The sequence below is a fragment of the Quercus robur genome, chromosome 11, assembly GCF_932294415.1.
Source record: "Quercus robur chromosome 11, dhQueRobu3.1, whole genome shotgun sequence".
Classification (NCBI taxonomy): Eukaryota; Viridiplantae; Streptophyta; class Magnoliopsida; order Fagales; family Fagaceae; genus Quercus; species Quercus robur.
The window spans coordinates 46,648,887-46,669,279 of record NC_065544.1 but is presented as its reverse complement, the minus strand read 5'-3'; the positions used below and the strand labels follow the sequence as shown (position 1 = coordinate 46,669,279).

Sequence of the window (20,393 nt, the reverse complement as noted above, 5' to 3'; positions counted from 1 at the left end):
TGTCTCCTCAAAGCCAAATCGGAGAGAGAGTTCTTAGATCTGCTGGGGAAAAGGCTTTGAGAAAGGGACTTGTACCCAATTTCCGTGGACTGTGATCTGTAAAATTTGATAAAGATCGGATAACGATGTGTTTGGTGGAAGATTAAAAAATTCCATTAATGGCTTTTGAATCATTGCAAGCAACGACTTCTACATTGTTCTTATCCTTCCCTTTAAAAAAAAAAAAAAAACCGTTGTTCTTATCCAACTGCACTGCACCAATGTGAAATTTAATAGTAATTAATTCAATGAAAAAAAAAATTTACAAATTCTCATAAATTACTTAATTGACTCTAATTTAATCAACATAGGCTCACAAAATGCTTTTCTTCACACATGAAAAATAGCTTTTCTAAACACACCTTAAAAAGCATTAGACATAAATTTACACAAGCCAAAAATTGCATCAGTATTGGGCATATATATATAGAACCCTTTTTTTCGTCAAGAAAAGAATATAAATTTTTGCACATACGTAGACAAGAAGATAGTATTATTTTCCACATGTATCCCACACCGGTGGCAAATTAGCTTTTCTAAACATGCCTTAAGAAAAATTAAACATAAATTTACATGAGCTAAGAATTGCTTTAGCATAGGACATAGAACCATTTTCTTTGTCAAGAAAAGAATATAAATTTTTCACAAGTATGTAAATGAGGGGATAATATTATTCTCCACATGTACCCCGCACCAAAGGCAAATTAGCTTTTCTAAACATGCCTTAAGAAAAAATTAGACATAAATTTGCATGAGTCAAGAATTGCTTTAGCATAGGACATAGAACCCTTTTCTTTGTCAAGAAGAGAATTTAAATTTTTTGCATGTAAAGGAGGAGATAGCATTATTCTCCACATGTATCTCACACTAATGGCAAATTAGCTTTTCTAAACACACCTTAATAAAAAATTAGATATAAATTTACATAAGCCAAGAATTGCTTTAGCATATATATGGCATAGAACCCTTTTTTTTTTTGTCAAGAAAATAATATAATTTTTTCACAAGTATGTAAACGAGGAGATAGTATTATTCTCCACACGTATCCCGCACCAATGGCAAATTAGCTTTTCTAAACACACCTTAAGAAAAAATTAGACATAAATTTGCACGAGTCAAGAATTGCTTTAGCATAGGGCATAAAACCCTTTTCTTTGTCAAGAAAAGAGTATAATTTTTCGCAAGTATGTAAACGAGAGATGGTATTATTCTCCACATGTATCCCACACCAATAGCAATATAGCTTTTCTAAAAATGCCTTAAGAAAAAATTAGACATAAATTTACATAGGTCAAGAATTGCTTTAGCATAGGGCTTAGAACCCTTTTCTTCGTCAATAAAAGAATGTAAATTTTTCACATGTAAACGAGGAAGTAATATTATTCTCCACATGTATCCCACACAAATGGCAAATTAGTTTTTCTAAACAAGTCTTAAGAAAAAATTAGACATAAATTTACATGAGCCAAAGATTGCTTTAGCATAGAGCATAGAACCCTTTTCTTTGTCAAGAAAAGAATATAAATTTTTCACCAGTATGTAAACTAGGAGATATTATTATTCTCCACATGTACCCCACACCAATGACAAATTAGATTTTCTAAACACACCTTAATAAAAAATTAGACATAAATTTATATGAGTTAATAATTGCTTTAGTATAGGGCATATAACCCTTTTCTTTGTCAAGAAAAGAACATAAATTTTTGGAAAGTACGTAAAGCAGCATTGCAGATAAGTATTGCTCTCCTCATGAACAACAATACCAACAATTTGTTAATGGAGCCATTGCTTACTGATTGCAGGAACCTGGTGAAGGAGATTCCCAACAAGCAGATAATTCACATCTATAGGGAAGCTAACCAATGTGCTGATGCGTTGGCCAAACTTGGAGCTAATAGCTTAGAATCTTTTGTTATATTTTTGTACCCGTTGCCTGTGGTGGATAGTTTTCTAGCAGCTGATAAAACTTGCGTTCGTTGTAACAGACTTATTTATTCCTAAATTTAATGATATTTCTTTGTTGACCAAAAAAAAAAAAGAATCACAGAGTCTCTCCACATGTACCCCACAAGTTTGTAAAGCAGCATTGCAAAAATAATGAGTCACACACTCTCTCACCCTTCCTCACGTCCTCTCTACACTTCCACATAATTCTTCATTTTCCATGGCCGAACGTAATTCAGACTCGCAGGTGAACCTCCACGGAGACCTTTATGTGAAAATCATCAAGGGCTGGTCCATGCACTCGGCCTTCAATATACCCCCAGCCCCTATCGTCACAGTCCGTCTCCGCAAACTCAACTTGGCTTGCATGCGCGTCGTGTTTTGCAGCGAAACTGATATGCATCCATCTCCATTATGGGTCCAGCCCTTCCAGATTCCCCTGGCTCACCAGCTCCCCAACTCGGACTCTATCCACTTCGACCTCGAGTACAACAACATCATGGTCGGAACCGCCTTCGTCCCGATCCAACGAATCCTAACCGGCGAAACGATCCTCGAATGGTTCCCGATATTGGACAATGGTTATGAGCCAGGAAGTCAAAGTGGTGTCGCCATTCTCATCGAAATGACGTTCAACAATTGCGAGTACAGTCCGTTGTACCGGTACGGCATTGCGTCCGACCCAGAAAATTTCGGGCTTCAAAATACTTACTTTCCGGTTCTGAAAAGCGGATCGGTGACGCTGTATCAGGACGCGCACGTGCCAGACGGAATGCTGCCGGAGAAGATAGAGTTAGACGGAGGGAAGGTGTTTGAGCAGAAAAAGTGTTGGGTGGATATATGCCATGCGATATTGGAGGCAAAACAAATGGTGTACATTGTTGGTTGGTCCATTTATCACAAGGTGGAGCTAGTAAGAGAGCAGACAAGGTGGCTGTTGCCTAATGGTGTTGCCGATTACAACTTGGGGGATTTGCTTAAGTATAAGGCCGAGGATGGCTTGCCAGTTTTGGTCATTGTTTGGAATAATCTGGTACGTTTATATGCATGTATAGATATTTGTCTGGTAGTTTTTCTTCTTTGCATTAGTAATTTTGAGGGTTTGTTTGGATTTCGCTTATTGTTAAATGTTAAAAATTAAAAATTAAGAAAATACTATAACAAAATAATTTTTAATGAAAATTTTGTTGAAAAAAGAGATATATCTGTCTCGTAAACAGTGTACAGGACTCACGCGCAAAACACTGAAAGTGCAAACATTATCCAAACATTCACTAAGTATTTTTAGAGTTAGGAGAACGGTGTTTTCTTTTCTCACATTTATGATAGAGTTCATTCTTTAAATTTATTGTAAGGTCAATCATGAATATAAGAGGAGAAAGTTTCCATACTCTGGTATCTAAAAATTTTCTCACTCACGTAAGAGTTAGGAGGAAATTTTGTGAAGAATAAATTAAACTAATTAAAAATATTATAATAATAATATGGAAAAATATGTTCTTACAAATGCTTATGTGGTAACATTAGAATAACTGAATAAAAAGTTAAGGCTTTCATTTTTATATAAGTGTTCAAGTATCGGTTCTTACATGAATTTATACTAATATCTTTGTGTAATAATTTCTTTTATATGCAGTAAATGTAAGAATTTTTGTTGTTGTTCTTTGTGGGTGTTTTTTTTTTTTTTTTTTGAGATGATTGCGGAAAAATAAAATTTGTTTTACTTGTTTTATAATTGAATTAAAATTCTTATTATTAAATTTTATACATGACGAGTTTTACTAGATGTTTGGTTTTGGTGTTTTTTTTTTTTTTTCCTTAATGTTTGAGTTTAAGGTATTATTGAAGTAAAATTTCATGGTTTAAAATCTTTTTTATTACATTATTTTAAAACTCTGTTTTAATGTAAGTACAATTTATTAAAATTATGAGGTTAATTTACCAATTTGGTCATAAACTGGAAATTATATTAATTAAATCACTTAATAATTAATTGTGTCTATTTAGTCTTTCTTTTTTATGCATTTCAAGCAGAGGTTAAAATATTTTAATCTTAAATATCTCTGTTGGAAATATAAAGTGTCCTTTAACCTAAAGGTCATTGGATGTGTTGATTTAGTCATTCAACTTTTTAAATAATTTAATTTCATATTTTGGTCTTGTCCCCACTTAAATTTTAACAAAATCAATTGTCATGGAAAATATAGCAGACTTTAAAAAGGTAATTATTGAAAGTGAAAAATTTTCAAATTCAAATCAATTAAGAAAAATTTCATAAAAAATAAAATAAAAATCAATTGAGGCGAATTGGTAAGAAGATCAACCATATAAGAGAGCGAACCAAAAAGCTCAATTTTGCGGAACAGATCAATCTTCAAGGATTTAGGCTACAACCAAGTTTTTAGCCGAACTTTGTGGTGAGATTAATTGTATATGGATTCGGTATTCATATATGTTCTTCTTTTTAAATGCATATCGGTTCTTTTGTGGATTATAACTTTCCATTTGAAGATTTTAGTAATGTCTACATTACGATTATTTTTTATTACTTTTAATAGGTTAATTGGGTGTACTTCAAAAAAATCATGTTTTAACTTATGAAGCTTTTCTCTCTCAAAAAAAAAAAAACTTATGAAGCTTTTCATGCAGTCTGGTAAGATCACCACTCACGCTGAAGAAACTCGCAAGTTTTTTGAGAACTCTTCCGTTTCATGTGTCCTAGCACCTCGACCCGTCATTAATGAGTTAAAAAATTCTCATTATCCATTGACGGAAATAGAAATTGTGGATTCTGCCATCCAATATACGGTAATAAGTTATATATATATATATATATATATATTTATATATATATATAATCTCCCCTATCTAACTATTATCATCTTCTCTAAAAAACAAAACTATTATCATCTGTAATGTTAAATTTAAATCTCTACTGTGCTATTATTCCTTTAAGCACTATAATAATGAATTTAATGTTTTGAATCTCAATCAAGTATCGACAAATAATTGAAAATTAAAACAAATAAATAATTTCTTAATTTATATATTATACATTCATATATCAAACTCATTAGTCTTCATTAAAATAAAATAATAAATAAAAAAAACTCACTAGTCAAAGTACATAAAGGATCAGATTGTTGAAAACTATTTTTATGGTAAAGTTTTTTTTGGTTGAGAAACCATGGTTAAACAATTTAGTGCTCCATATTTAATCCTCTCCGTATTTTTTAATGTTTTTTTGTTCTTAGAAAACTGATTATTATACTAAAGATTATTGACCTATTTAATTGAACTTAAGATCTGCATAAAAAAACCAAGAGTCTTGTAACTCAACTAATATTTCCTAGTATTTTCAAAAAAGACATTGACCATTGCACACGCTTGATGCGATGGTTACTCCATAAGTATAAATAAGTATTTGTGAGGTGTGGAAGGTAAGGGTCGGGGTACAAGTCTTCAGGAGAGAGATTCACACACATATACATTTAGATTAGACTAAACCCCAACTATAAATTTGTATATTAAAAAAAAAAAGAACTTGAGGGAGGGAAAACATGTTAATGCATGTGTACAAGGACAAAATAAGACATCGGCTTTGTCATTTATCTTACATATATATATATATGTTGCAAATTAGAAGGAAATTGATATTGTTTCATAGTTGAGCAAATTGTTGACAATTATCTAGTGGTTTTGGTGAATTAGGTCAATGCATTTCTTTATTCACATCATCAAAAATTTGTGATTGTGGATACACAAGCGTATGAAAATAGCAGAAAGATAACCGCTTTTGTTGGAGGTTTAGACCTTTGCGATCGCCGTTATGATACTCCTGAGCATAGACTATTTCGTGATCGTGACACTGTATTTAAAGATGACTATCTTAATCCAACACTTCCTGTGAGTATTTTAATTCACCATTTAAATTTTTTAAATGAAGTGATGTTGTATATTGTCAAATACTAAAACTAAAATATTAATTATGAAATGAAAATTGAGAAGAATTTTCACTTGTCAGTACCGTTGAGGAGTTATAAAAAAAATGGCAGTTTATAGTAATTATTTTATATGTAACCCACAGATTGGATGATCTCTCCCTCTTTTTTATTAAATAATAGGAAGGAGTGAAGGGTCCAAGGCAACCATGGCATGACTTACATTGCAAGATAGAAGGGCCTGCTGCTTATTTCATGCTCATTCATTTTGAGCAGCTTTGGAACAATTTCGCACGATGGTCAGATTTCGGGCAAGGCTATAGAATGGCACTAATTCATGCTACGATGAGATTTTTAGACGTGCCCTTACTCAATCATTCCCAATCAATTCCAAATGACGACCCTACATTTTGGATTTACAAGGAAGATGATCTTGAAAACTGGCATATTCAGGTTATAAACTAGTATGCTCTTAAGGTTTTGCTGTGTACTAGTATGTTGTAGCAAACCTTTTCTTGTAATTTATTAGGGTAGATTACATTAACTTTCCTTAAAATTTGAGGAAATGTCAAAAACCTTTCTCCTATTTTTTAAAAATGATGCATAACTCTTTGAAGTTATTATTTTTATTTTAAAATTGTTCTGTATCATATAACCAATATGCATGGTTAGTAGGCATTATTTTGAGCTTGTTCTAGATGAGCTATAGGAGTTATTTGTTATATAAATAAAAATCTCAAGGGGTGGAGTTTCTTTATAACAATAGGAGGGGTTTATGAAATTTCCTCAAACCTTGAAGGAGGTTATTGTAATTCACCCTTTATTATATTTAGTTCTACTTCTTTTTTTGTCTTATATCTTAATTAGTTGTTTATTCTGAAATTGGCAGGTTTTCCGCTCAATCGATTCAGGGTGTTTGAAAACACATCCTACAAGAGCTCAGGTTTACTACATTTTAAGTGAAAATGGATAGCTCCACTAATGATTATATCAATAAAATTAGGATCACTTTAAAAAATTAAAAATTCTCTACAATTATATAATATTCTAATTTGCCTTACATCTCACACTTAGTTTTGCCACAATCTGTTATTTAAATTTTTTTAATGACTTATGTGTGAGGTGGTGTGCAAAATTGGCCAATTGTTGAGAAATTTTTGTTGTCACCGTACTCGATTTATATATAGATTATAGACTATAATACATTAATAATTACTTCTTCTAGTGTGAAAATAATTAAATAAGTGGCATGCTTCATTGAATTTCAGATTTCTTATATTAATTCCAACAATTGGGAAGTTCTCTGCCTTTCACTTCTGTTGCAGAATTTGATTATAGAGAAGAGCATTCAATCAGCATACATCCAAGCGATTAGATCTGCCCAACATTTTATATACATCGAGAATCAATTTTTTATTGGATCGTCATATGCATGGCCATCCCACAGAGACGCAGGTCATATATAGGCCCAATCTCTACAATTAGTACATTGAATTTTACATTGTCATTCTCTCACAATGTTCAAACTCAACATTCTGATGGCTTCTTTTGTTTCTTGTTCATCAAATTCTTCCTCCAATGAGTCTTTTGGGTTTTGAATTTTGATCAGGCGCCAATAATTTAATTCCAATGGAGTTGGCATTAAAGATTGCTAGTAAGATTAGAGCGAATGAGAGATTTGCAGTGTACATTGTCATACCAATGCAACCCGAGGGTCACCATTTCACCACTGAAATTCTCTTTTGGCAGGTAATGTATACAATTCTTCAACCAATTAATTACAATGAGATTTCATCTAAAAATAATAATAATAATAAAAATAAGGAGATTACTGACAACACAAAAAAATTGTTGTGCAGGTTTTCCGCTCAAGTTAAAGGCATTAAAACGGTTAAAGAGAAACTTAGATACAATTCTTTAGATACAATTCATTAGGTTTTTTAATTAAAGTCACCTACATAAATTATATGGACCAGTAAGGCACTACCGCTATCTTTTTAAAGACAAGTAAATATTGACCAGTAACTGCTATCTTTTTAAAGACAAGAAAATTCAATTTAGCATAATGTATTGCATATAAGGAAAGAGTGATGTTAGGGATAGTATAAATTTTAGTAGTACTACATAGATATTACAAACTAATATGTCACTAATTGTTAAAAATGAACTCAAAAAGTCATTTCTTATGTTGTTGAAGTACAACAATTACATTAATTATCACATCAATCCATAAATGTTTTGTAGTAATTTTATCATTTTCCATAAGAATGTTTTGCCCAAAAGTTGGTAATTACGGATCATAGTGAGTTTCAGCTAACTTAATTGGTAAAATTACTTGTTCAAATAAGGGACTTGAACTCAAATCACACCTACACAAAAAAACCAGTTTATATCTTAACATGATGATAAAGAGTAATTATCATGGAGCATACACCATATGTTCAAATCTTATTGCATCTAGTAAAAAAAAGTTGATAATTAAAGGAGACATGAATGTTTAGAATGATCTTTATGATTTTTTTTATTGAGCTTTGATGTTAGTAGTAATATATATATATATATATATATATATATATATATATATATAGACACACACATATATTTCCCTCACACAGTCACACTCATCCAAATTATCAAATTAAATAAGAATGGTGATAAAACCCTTTTTGGGGAAATCACAGTTGAGTAGGTTTCAAATTAAACTAATATGGTGTAATAAGTTGCAAATGAATTCATAAAGTTTATAGGAGGTTTTAAATTAATTAGTATGGTTTTATAAGTTATAAATTAAACTATGAATTTTCAAATCTGCATCAATTCAAACCTTGAGCCCAATGGTTAGTGACAGAGAACAAAAGAAGAGAGAGAGTTTGAATTGAGGCGGATTTAAATGTTCAAGATTTTATGTGTAACTTATGAAACTATAGGGTAAAATTGAAATCCCATAAATTATAGAGTTTAATTTTCAACTTATAGAACTATAAGGGTTAATTTGAAAATCCTTCTAAAATGGTAGAGTTTAAATTGTAATTTTTTATTATTCTTTTCCCACGGGAAAATATGATTGAATTTAATCAATATCATCAAATGTCATATTATTATTGTAATCTCGGTATTTTCCTTTTCTCAGGGCCAAACAATGCAAATGATGTATGACATCATAGCACAAGAGTTGAAATCCATGCATATTGAAAATTCACATCCTGAAGACTACCTTAACTTCTATTGTCTTGGTAATCGGGAAGAACTACCCAAAGAAGTGTCAGTTCCACCTGATCAATCTTCCCAAAATGGATCGGTATCATATATACTCTTTGTAATTTATTTCCCATTGTTTTCATTAAAACCATCCATTTTTAACTTGAAAATGATTGGGATCTCAAATTTCTTCGAGTGCAACTAGGTAGACTATCCCAAGGGACGGATCTATGAGATCATTCTCTCACACCCTATGAAATTTACATATTAATTTATAGATTCCACGCTTGTTATAATGGCTTCAAAAAACTGCTTCATAATCATACGATAATTTTCCTAGTAGAGTTCACTTATCCAAAGCTCGTGTGTGAATGTTTTAATATAATGATTGGTAGGATGTGTGAGTGTGTGTATGACTCTAAATTTGACGTAGCAAAATTAAATAGTGTCATTTGCAAGTTACACGTGTATATATATATATCCTATACAGCTATACTTGATCAAGCATATGCATAAAATTGTATATTTTATTTTTATTCTTGTAGATGATGAGTGTTAGCTCATTTTGTTAAAAAAAAAGAAATTTATGACCAACTTTCAGGCTTCCAACTCAGAACAACCGATTCAAAAGTTCATGGTTTATGTACATTCCAAGGGAATGATTGTAGATGACGAGTACGTGATATTAGGTTCTGCCAATATTAATGAACGATCTATGGCTGGTTCAAGAGACACCGAAATAGCTATGGGTTCATATCAACCCCATCACACCTGGGCTAAGAAGAAGAGCCATCCATATGGTCAGGTTTGTATACATTCATTCAGATAGACCTCGTATGTATTTTATTATGTAATTTATGTTTCATGATTGCAAGTTTTGATGGATGTTGTAGAGGAGGGCTGAGCCAATTGCGTGTGTTATGCATGAATAGTGTGTATTTGTGTATTGATTTAGAGTTTTTCTTTTGAGAATGCATATTGATTTAGAGTTGATCGAAGGTGTTGCACAAGCATAAAATGATACGCCAATATATGTGGACCTGACGTCGCTAAGATGCATTGAGATATATTTGACTGGATAACTAACCCTACTCTTTTCGGGGTGCCCCAAGTCATGAGATTAAGACGACAAACTTGGATTATATATGTCTAGATTTAAGACTCTAGCAAAGGCTAGCATGCTATCTTGACCATGGACAGAGATTAAAGCGCCTACTTCTTATAATTATACGTAACGTGTTGAGGGAATTACTTGAGAATGGTGGCTTTGAGGAATTATGGAAACAGAGAAAGATTTTACTAATGAATGTATGTCTTAATGTATATATTAATAAATTATTTTAAAAAACTTTTTATAGAAAAATAAAAAAGTGGAAGTATTTATTCATATAAGTGAGGTATCCCCACTTAGTAACATTTCCAAGTCATATAGGACTCTCAGTCCGACATATTATTTAGGGCATAGTCCTTGTCTCGTATCATTTTTGTTTGATATTATTCGACTTGTTTTTATCATCTATGCCACCTTCATGGCATGCTCTAACCATTCATAATTCAACACATATTCCCTAAATTCAGATGGAGTATTGGATTTTGTACCTAAGTATTGTTATTGAGCCAGGGCGGCGGGGCCTTTGAGACCAATTGAGAAAATTGTTTACTGTGGTAAAGATTGGTTAATTTCTTTAAGAAGAAAGTGTGGGAATCGTAGTATGTACCGTCACTAGCTAGCTGAGAAAATTCGTCATCCTTGACTTATATTCTCTTTTTTGTCCCGCAACAAAAGGGATGGCCATTCAATATTTGGAAGCAAATGCTTATATTATTAGCATGTGTAGGGATAAAAAGAAGAAAAAAGACTTGGTTTAATTGAACATTCAGCATTGATATGGATAGCTTTTTTTATTTTTTAATTATTTATTTATTGGAAGCTTTTTGATATTCAATCATTTAAAGTTTTAGAAGTGTTTTGGGGCAAAGAAGTTACTTGTTATGTAAGCTGATCACATTGATTAATACATTTGCAGATATATGGGTACAGAATGTCACTTTGGGCAGAACATTTGGGGACTTTACATGATAGCTTCAAGGAGCCTAAAGATTTGGATTGCGTAAAGAATGTGAACAAGATTGCTGTAGTTAACTGGAGCAAGTATAAGGCCGAGGATTTTACCCCATTGCAGGGGCACCTCCTTAAATTCCCTATTCAGGTAAATGCCAATGGGAAGATAGAAGTATTGCCTGGAAAAGTGCGTTATTTTTCAGATGATGATCGGGGCAACAATTATTTTAATTATTTTAAGGAGGTTATTTATGCTTTAACTACGTAGGTACTACAAGCATTTTCTTGTACATAATTTTTTTTTTAGAGAGTTTTTCTTGTACATAATTGAATGTTCACTTTTAGCAAATCATAATAACAATAATTTAATGGGCATTTGCTTGGACATAAGTACATAACTTACATAAGAGTCAGTGACAACCGGAGCCTTGTTGGTTGAATTTAGGCTAAGCTCATAATTTCTTACCTGCAGTGTAAAAGATGCAATACGTTTTGCATTGAAATATGTGATGTGTATACCATTCAATTCATTGTTCTAATGTTATAATTTTTTATAGAGATTCATATAAAGCAATTTATTTGAGATTTTGGTTTCCACTTTAAACTTTTGAGCATTCATTTCTGTGATATTAAAAGATTTAGTTTTTAGCAACTCAAAAAATTAGTTTATCTAATTTAATACCATATTTAACAATACACCCTACGATCCCATCTCTTATTTTAGCACATCACCCATTAAAATTATATAAACACCCATTAAAATAGCATAGAACGTACACAACCCCACAAAAATCCATAACAACCATCGATTGTCATAACTAGCCACCAAAACCCAAAGACCACCACCGTAAAGCCTATTTAAATAACCACCAAAATAACAACCAACCACCACAATTGCATCACCACCACTAGCCGAAAAATAAACAAAATAAAATAAAATAAAACCAAACAAAAACAAAGACCCCAACCAGCATGACTTATGAAAACTATGCATATTGGAACCCATAAAAGCCATGCAATGAGGATTGGAACCACCGTGACCCATGACCCATTGATCCAAATCAAATTCATGAACCATCGCCATCGAACCCCACCATCAAAAACCAAATTGGATAACTGAAACCCCATTGAAAACTAGATCAGAACCATAATCCACAGAGAGAGAGATACTTTTGAGAAGAGTGACCCTACAAAAAAAAGGGTCTAAAGCTGCGTTTGAAAAACGCAGCTTAAGACCCCAAAAACGCGGCTATAAGATTTTAGCCGCGTTTCCTATGGCCGCGTTTGTAAACGCGGCCTAATGTCCGCAGCTCAAACCCTATAGCCGCGTTTTCAGAAAACGCGGCTAAAACCGGACCTGGAGCTGCGTTTTCTAACCGCGGCTCCAGGATTCGACCTATAGCCGCGTTTACTAAAAACGCGGCTCCAGGACAGCTTCGAGCTGCGTTTCAAACGCGGCTATCGTTGCGGACCTATAGCCGCGTTTTTAAAAACGCGGCTATAGGTATTCCAAACAAGCTGAATACGACGTCTGTAGCCGCGTTTGAAACGGGACCTATAGCGGCGTTTCTAAGAAACGCGGCTATAACTAATACCTCTGCATTCTTATTATCTGGAAGCAGGTGGCGATTCACTAAAATATACCACAGTGAATCTCCTGCTCGTGGAAGAACATACAAGGCAACTGTTGGAAAATAAAATAAATGACATTTAATTTTTAATATCTGATTTCTCATTTGGTAATTCCGCCCTATGCAACTAGTTTTTCCATACCCAAACAAGAAGTCTAAAAAAAATCAAGAAAAATCAGGGATAGAAGCAAGGGCATGGTAGGAAATGCAACATGATAAGCAAACTGTTGAAGAGAAGAAGCCTTGGTTTTAAGCACTAACATACCTTGTTTATCAACCCATCATTGATTACAGAACTGCTAATGCTCTTCTAAAGCTCAAAAGGTTCTTCAACTTCACTAACAGTAACTGGGAAATAAAAAAGGCACAGAAGATGAAAAAAATTAAAACTAGAAAGAGAGAGTTGAGGATGATTATATGCAACACAGAAGCTCACAACAACAAAATGCAGAAAGGGCGCAAATTTTTTCCAGAATTTTTTCCTAAAAGAATCCAAGCACTTATCAATTTGCACTTATCAAGAGACAATAAATAATTAAGCTGATCAAAGTTCGACTAAAACAAATCAACTAAAAATAGAGTGGGCCAATGAAGAGCACTAGAAACCAAGCCAACTAATGGTCTAAAAAAATAAACTTCAAAATATTAGAGTTTAAAATATATATATATATATATATATACCTATGTGGGCTACATTAAGGCCGTACTCTAGGTGCTCATGCAATTTATGGGCTGCTTAGGACCTCAATCAAAAGAGTCTCTAATTTTTTAGTTAATATATAATGGTTTAACTGAAAAAAAGAAAAAGAAAAAGAAAGTATAGATGAGAGATTTTTATCATATTGAGAACAAGAGCACAAACCATAATAGTTTGCCTAAGTAACACATTCAACTCTTCCAAGCGAATTCCCTTCGAGAAATCCTACAAGAACAACATGAAATGTTTTAAAAAGTTCTTTGCAACAGCAAAATATGAGAAAAAGCTTATGATCAGAACACTTATAGATATCATTACACAATTCTCTAGATAAAAGATATGGCCTCTCTGTTTTCCAATCACATGGCATACCTATTACCAATGTCTTTATAGATATCCCTTATAGGATAAGAATCCACAAAGTGGTCAACTCTATCATCCAAGAAATACAGTTAGCCACATGGTCTTTCATCACCTTCATGAAAAGCATGCTCAGCATGATGCTTTTTGTTTTTTGCTTATTAATGGGTCGTTAAAACACCAACTTAACCACAAGGCAGTATGAAAAGTAATTTATCCAAACCACATAGTGCCATTCTGACACAATTCTAAAGACTACCTGATAAAATTTCCCTTGAGAATCACGGACAACTCTGACAACACAGTAAGTTTTTGCAAACTCATATTTGTTCATTCCCAGTAGACCAGGCCTATTACCAATAGAATTGCCAAGAAAAAATAGATTATATTAACAAACTGTGTAAAAGAAAATCAATCTTGTAAGACATAAAGGTGTAAAGAAACTTGCCATAGCATGTTTATCTGATGAGAAAATGTCATATGGCCTATGATCACCTAGGAAATATACAACTAAGATATTAGAATTCATTAAAAAAAAATTAAAAAATAAAGCCACACAAAACATTAGAAAGCCAAGCAAGATAGAGTATCAATTAAAAAGGAATGGTCGCATTGTTTAAATGTCCCACAACCTCAAAAAAGAAGGGGTCCCAGATAGTAGAACTATTCACTTGATCTTCAGAGCCACATCAAGGACAGCTTTTATCTGTCAATAAACCAAAAAAGAACAAAGGAAAAAAAAATTAACATATGGCAAAAGGATCCTTGCAGATGATAAGTACAATTAACTAACCATAGCAATAAAAAAGTGGAATATGAAAGCAAATTACAAAAGAGATTGTTCATGAAAATGAGGACTACCCTTTGGTTCATACTCACCATTTTTTCCTTTTATAATGTCTTGTGGAAGAGATGATTGTATGGAAAAACAGCAATAGTGAGGACTACCCTTTAAAAAAAATGTTTTCAATATGTTTTCATATTCTTTTTTTGGTTCAAGAATTTTTTTGACAAGTAATAAAAATTATATAAATCAGAAAAAAGCAAGTCACCCACAATGATCAAAAAAATTCAATAGGGTGGAAAAGGAAAATGAGCCTAAAGCTAGCAACCATTCATACAAAGATTTGAAAAAACAGCAGTTTCAGATCCGAAATAGTCATTTCACATCCCTCAAAGCCACAAGCATTACTTTCCTGCCAAAGACACCACATTAAACAATAGTCCTTTCATCCCATCTTCCACCTCAAACTATATGCTTTCATATTCAATGAAGTTTGTACAATACAGTTGCCAAAATTTCAACCTCACATTCCTACTCAAGTCTTGACAAAATTGAATTTGACTTTCAGGAAGTAAAGAACAATGAAAGTTGCTTCTGTTGACTAAAAGGAGTATATATTTCCATCACTTATCATACTTGTTCAACCTATGATTATATTGGTATTTAGAAATATATTGAACTGTTAATAGCATTTTAGGCCAATTTTATTTATCAATGGGATAAAAAATTTTTAGTCAATGTTAGTAAATATTTTGGAACAGAAAAAAATAAATAAAAATAATAGATCATGTGCATCCAAAGTAAAACATTTTTTTTATAATAAATAACATAAGAGCTTTTTATTAAAGAATAGCCAACCCAAATACACTGGAATAGTACTATAGTGGCATAAATTAGTAACCCAAATTACAATGATCAAGAAGAACAGGGAGGCATCCAAAGTAAAATTATATCTATCATACTGCAGACCAACACGACACAAAAAAAACAAATATATATATATATATATATATATATGCTGTGTTTCTATATTTCAATTATTTTGAGAAATGCCCCCAAGTTTCAACAGTCTTATTGGCCATTTTTAGGCAATAGATCATACATGAAAGTCTATTTTTCATCATGCATTCCAACTTTTCATGCATAAAGTTCCATTGTTTTTTTAAATACATAATTTCTGCATATAATAGCAACAAAATATGGTCCTATGGTGCATGCACAGCAGGTTTAGAACCTATATAAATTTTTTTAAAAAAAAAAATCATATTTGAATATTTAGGCAATATATTTTCCACTGCAGGGGAGGTTCCGTGTTTAGATGTATTAAATTTCAACAACAAGAAGTCAAAAAACTAAAGCAGCAAAAATAAATGCTCTAACTCCTTGATGCAATGGAAGTCTCATTTGAGAATTAGATGTTATTGAGGCATAATTATCAAATTTTATTTAACAGGTAAGAAGAAAATATCAAACCCACCCAATTGCTTTCACATATGTCAAGACATAGGAGAGTGATTGTACCTCTTCTGGTTCAGACACTTTCTTAGAACACCGAACATGGTGAGATTCATCAATTATTAAAAAAGCCCATTCTCGATCAAGCATGCTTTTCCACAAATCGGGACAAAGCACAATGAGCTCCGTCGACATTCACCTCCACAACCCCCTCACTCCTCCTCTAAATCTCTGCCGTCCGTTCAGGCGATTGTCGTTCACGAATAGCAATGCGTTGAGGTTGGATTCTTCGAAGTGAGGGTTGGCGAAGGAGGTGATGGAGGTGGAGGCGAAGGTCCTAGTGGGGAGGATCGGTGGTAGAGATGGGTGGGTTGGAGGTGAGGGTTTGGGAGTCTAAGGGAGAGAGTGAGAAAGAAGGTGAGAGAGCAGAAATAGAAACCCACAGCAACCCATGACAAAAATAGAAACCCAGCACCACGGCAAAACAAGCACCACAACCACGACCTACGGCCAGACCGACGGCGACACCCATGATCCCACAAATCGGAGCACAGATCGGAGCACGATCCCACGAATCTCCACACTGATATCACCTCAACTCTAATGCCCAAGCCGATGCCCTTGCTGGTCAAAAAGTTTCAAGGTTGGGTTCGATCTCAGGCGTGGGAGAAAGGAAGGTCTGGGGCTGAGTGAGCTGAGAGTTTTTTCAATTTAGGGTTTTTTCCGTTGTTGTGTCCTATTGAGGGCTTTTTTTTTTTTTTAAATATGAATTGAAGCTGCGTTTTTTAAACGCAGCTCAATCTAAATGTCTAAGCTGCGTTTTAAACGCAGCTCCAGACTTGTAAAGTCTGTTTCAAACATTTTGAAGCTGCGTTTAAAAAACGCAGCTCAAGCTATAATTAAAAAAAAAAAAAAAAAAAAAAATCCGGACGGGACTGAAGCCGCGTTTTGGAGCCGCGTTTTTGGAAAACGCGGCTGTAGGCTTTCCTTTGAGCCGCGTTTTTGGAAAAACAAAAACGCGGCTCCAGCCCTCCCTTTGAGCCGCGTTTTTTGTAGTGTGAATATTAAATTGAGAGAGAGAGAGAGAGAGAGTTAATAAAAAAATTGATTTTTATTTTAACTTATTGCTACAGTAGTTGCTATAGATAGCTTGTAGCAATCTATGTAGCAAGTTACTAAAAAAAATTTAGATTTAGCAACCCGAATAAAGCATGGTTTTTTTTAGAGCTAAAAAAAAACATTTTTGTTAGAATAAAAGCTCCAATGTTAATGCTTTAAAGAATGATTTTTGATGTAACACAAATATTCAACTTTTTATGTCCCAGCAACTTCTACGTAAAGATTCGGTTTATTCCATTTTATGAGAAATTATTTTTGAATAACGAGAAAAAAAAATTATCAAGATTGAGAGAGATTTCTCCTTTAAAAACATGATAAAAGACTTGAAAGGGAAGAGATGGAAATCCTTCCTCTTAGATTACAAACGCTTTTCCAACCGGCAATAACATAAACAAGAGAATTACCAAATCTCAAAATACGAGAAACCTTACAAAAAGCATAGGAGTTTAAAACTGCCAAACTATTCGCAATATTAGAAGCAATAGACCAATGGAACACAACAGTAGCACACACAAGTGGCTCAGTAACATTAAGCGCATATGCCCCTCAAGAATAATTGAAGAAAGACCCTATTATTTAGCTTTTTTAATAGCCATCAATGCTACTTGAGCTTCAAGCCTTCAACCCACAAGGGATCCCTCGCAGTCTTGCACCCATAGACTTTAGTCCAAAAAAAAGAGAGCTCTACCTTTTGGATCCCAACACACAGAAGCTAAAGTGATCGAGGAGTATCTCACAACTGTGTCAAAGTTTATTTGAGCAAAACCTAGGGGAGGAGGGGTCCATGGCTCCAAAAGTTCCCCTATACATGGATTTGCATCCTCCATCCTACTTGTTGTAATATATATATATATATATATATATAGACACACACTCTCGATATAATAGGTTTTATGGACAACAATATTCTATGTTGTTATCAAACCCTTTCAATTGTCATCAAAACCCCATTTGGCTGCCATCAAGGCCTTTTAACTTTATACTAAACATTTTTTTAACTTTATCCATCAAGGCCTTTTATTCTCTTTTAAGTATAATCAATAATCAAACAAACACAAAGCTTGAAAAAATGGATATGAATAAGTATTTCCCACAATCATAAAATTCTACCTCTTTTTTGGATTTTTTTTTGGGGGGAGGGGGGGGGGGGGGGGTTAAGAAAAGTTAGGTCAAGAGATTACATGAGCTAATAATTGCTTCAACATAGGCTCATAGAATCTGATGTAGAAAAGACAGCACAGATCTTTCTGGAGTAGTAAAGGTGCTGGAAGTCACAGCACAAGATCAAGGGGGTGTTAGTAGAGGCCACTGGGGTGATGGTGTCAAAATTATATGAAATTTGGCAGGTTGAAAGGAAACAGCATTCTGATCCAAACTCGATATATCTCGAGCGTCGCCTAAATTTAAACAAATTCCTTTGTTAAGGCCTGAAAATAGTGTTTTTGATATTTATAGTATTCTTTTTTCCTTAATAACTTTTAGTTTAAAAGTCAGAATAAGATCCCATTTGTTTTGGGACATCTCTTAGAGACATTATTTTCATTTTCTTCAATTATCTAAATTTTGATATTTTTGGAACAAAATTTACTATTTTGCCACCTAATTACATTATTAGCGCGGATTAGGGTTTTTAGGCGTTTTCCTAGCCACCCTAGGTTTGCTTTTACTATTTATAACTTATTGTAAGAAATACAGACTTTGTCTATTTCTCTTTGGTGGATTCCAGAATCCTATCACCTTGTGGATTCAAGAGACCCCTCATCGATTCGAGGTTTTCATTTAGAAGCTAACATGTTTAGTTTCTTTTTCCATTCAAAAAGCAATGTGTTTGTTTTCTTGTAACTTCTGTGACATCAGACTCCCTTTCTCCATTATTAAAAAGAATATAAGGGGACTAATCATATTGAAAGGAGAAAAGTAAACACAATTGCACGCCTTTCTTGAACTTCTAGCTAATGGTTCATTTGCTTTTTAACTCAAAATTTAACTTATTTTCACTACCAACTTATTTATAATTTTTAAGCATATTTTAAGGCTATTTGTACTTTTACTTAGCATAGTTTCTAAGTAAAATAAATAAATGAAAATAATTTTATAAAAAAAAAAAAAAAACCTAAAAGAAGTTATATTTGAGTTTATACAAGCCAAATATTGCTTTAACACAAAGGCATACAATTCTTTGTGGAAAATAATAGGCTTACAGAGTCCTTTTCATTATTAAAACTGAGTATAAATGGATCATTCACATCGAAAGAAAGCAAACCGTCATTGTACGGGAATTAAGCCCCCGATATAGGGATTAGGCCTTTGAACCCATCTTCCTAGGGCCCAAAGCCCACATCATGTCATACACCCATCCTCACACTTGGGCCTTAAACCTTGGCCCAGATGCCTCTGAGCCCAATTTGGACTCGGGAACCTAAAATGAGACCATATTGGACACATCGAGCAAGCCCCCCCCCCCCCCCTTCCCTTTATCCCTGGCCGAGACGGGAGAGTTATTGCCTGGAGGCGCCCCGTGCCTAGCTGCTCAACTGTGCATTTGACAATGTCACTACTGAACAAACGACGGAAGTAGGAATCAGTTCCAATGCCACTCCTACCTTCCCAACGAAACGTTCACCTTGAGATGATGAAATTAGACCGCCATTTGCACTAAGAAGGAGAAGTAATCATAACTCCTCCACTCATCCTTGAGAGAGAATGAGGAAAGGGGGTAAGCAATTTTGGGAAGAGCACTAGAAAAAAAGAGTAAACACTTAGAGAAAACAAATGAGTGATTCTGTGAGGAAGAGTGAAAGGTGTGAGGAAATAGAAGTATATTTGGGTCTGCCGGGCATAGAACCACCCATGGTAGGAAACCCAAAAGCCCACAAAACAAATAGATTGTGAGCCCAAATAGAAATCAAGCCCAATAGTCTTATATTTTGGGTACGCACAGTCATGATTATACAATTCCTTTCTTTGAAGTTTTGGCTAAAAACGAGTTAGATACAGAGATTTCCCAAGTTAAGAATTGCTTTAACGTTGACATGGGCTCAAAATACCTTTCTTTATTAATAATAAAAAGAATATAAGTGGGTCATTCCCATCGAAGTGAAAAAAGCCACCTCGATTTTACGATTCCTTTCTTAAACTTCAGACTAATGCATGGTTCATT

The 20,393-nt window shown here is 33.6% G+C and overlaps 1 protein-coding gene and 2 long non-coding RNA genes across 4 annotated transcripts; 1 reads left to right on the top strand and 2 right to left on the bottom strand.

The window, feature by feature from the left end:
• The first annotated feature begins 2,101 nt into the window (after positions 1-2,101).
• On the top strand, positions 2,102-11,626 carry LOC126707462 (phospholipase D delta-like). The gene is made up of 10 exons (XM_050407117.1): positions 2,102-3,019; positions 4,636-4,794; positions 5,698-5,892; positions 6,111-6,380; positions 6,817-6,870; positions 7,253-7,382; positions 7,537-7,676; positions 9,058-9,225; positions 9,727-9,930; positions 11,153-11,626. Exons 1-10 carry the CDS (start codon positions 2,207-2,209, stop codon positions 11,453-11,455), a joined length of 2,436 nt encoding a protein of 811 aa, XP_050263074.1. The 5' UTR covers positions 2,102-2,206; the 3' UTR covers positions 11,456-11,626.
• A 1,154-nt stretch (positions 11,627-12,780) lies between these two features.
• On the bottom strand, positions 12,781-14,231 carry LOC126707466 (uncharacterized). Of its 2 annotated transcripts, XR_007648962.1 has the most exons (4): positions 14,135-14,231; positions 13,681-13,740; positions 13,084-13,166; positions 12,781-12,871 (listed from the first exon to the last, which is right to left on the bottom strand). It is a non-coding gene; the product is annotated as an uncharacterized LOC126707466 (long non-coding RNA). The 2 variants fall into 2 exon arrangements; XR_007648961.1 differs by having other exon boundaries at positions 12,787-13,166.
• Positions 14,232-14,319: 88 nt separating this feature from the next.
• LOC126707468 (uncharacterized) lies at positions 14,320-16,920 on the bottom strand. The gene is made up of 3 exons (XR_007648964.1): positions 16,181-16,920; positions 14,508-14,581; positions 14,320-14,370 (listed from the first exon to the last, which is right to left on the bottom strand). It is a non-coding gene; the product is annotated as an uncharacterized LOC126707468 (long non-coding RNA).
• Between the last annotated feature and the right edge of the window lie 3,473 nt (positions 16,921-20,393).

Coding starts and splice junctions, on each gene's coding strand:
- LOC126707462 (XM_050407117.1), top strand. CDS start 2,207: ATGGCCGAACGTAATTCAGACTCGCAGGTGAACCTCCACGGAGACCTT. Junction 7,677..9,057: donor CTGAAATTCTCTTTTGGCAG/GTAATGTATACA, acceptor TCCTTTTCTCAG/GGCCAAACAATGCAAATGAT. Junction 9,226..9,726: donor AATCTTCCCAAAATGGATCG/GTATCATATATA, acceptor ACCAACTTTCAG/GCTTCCAACTCAGAACAACC.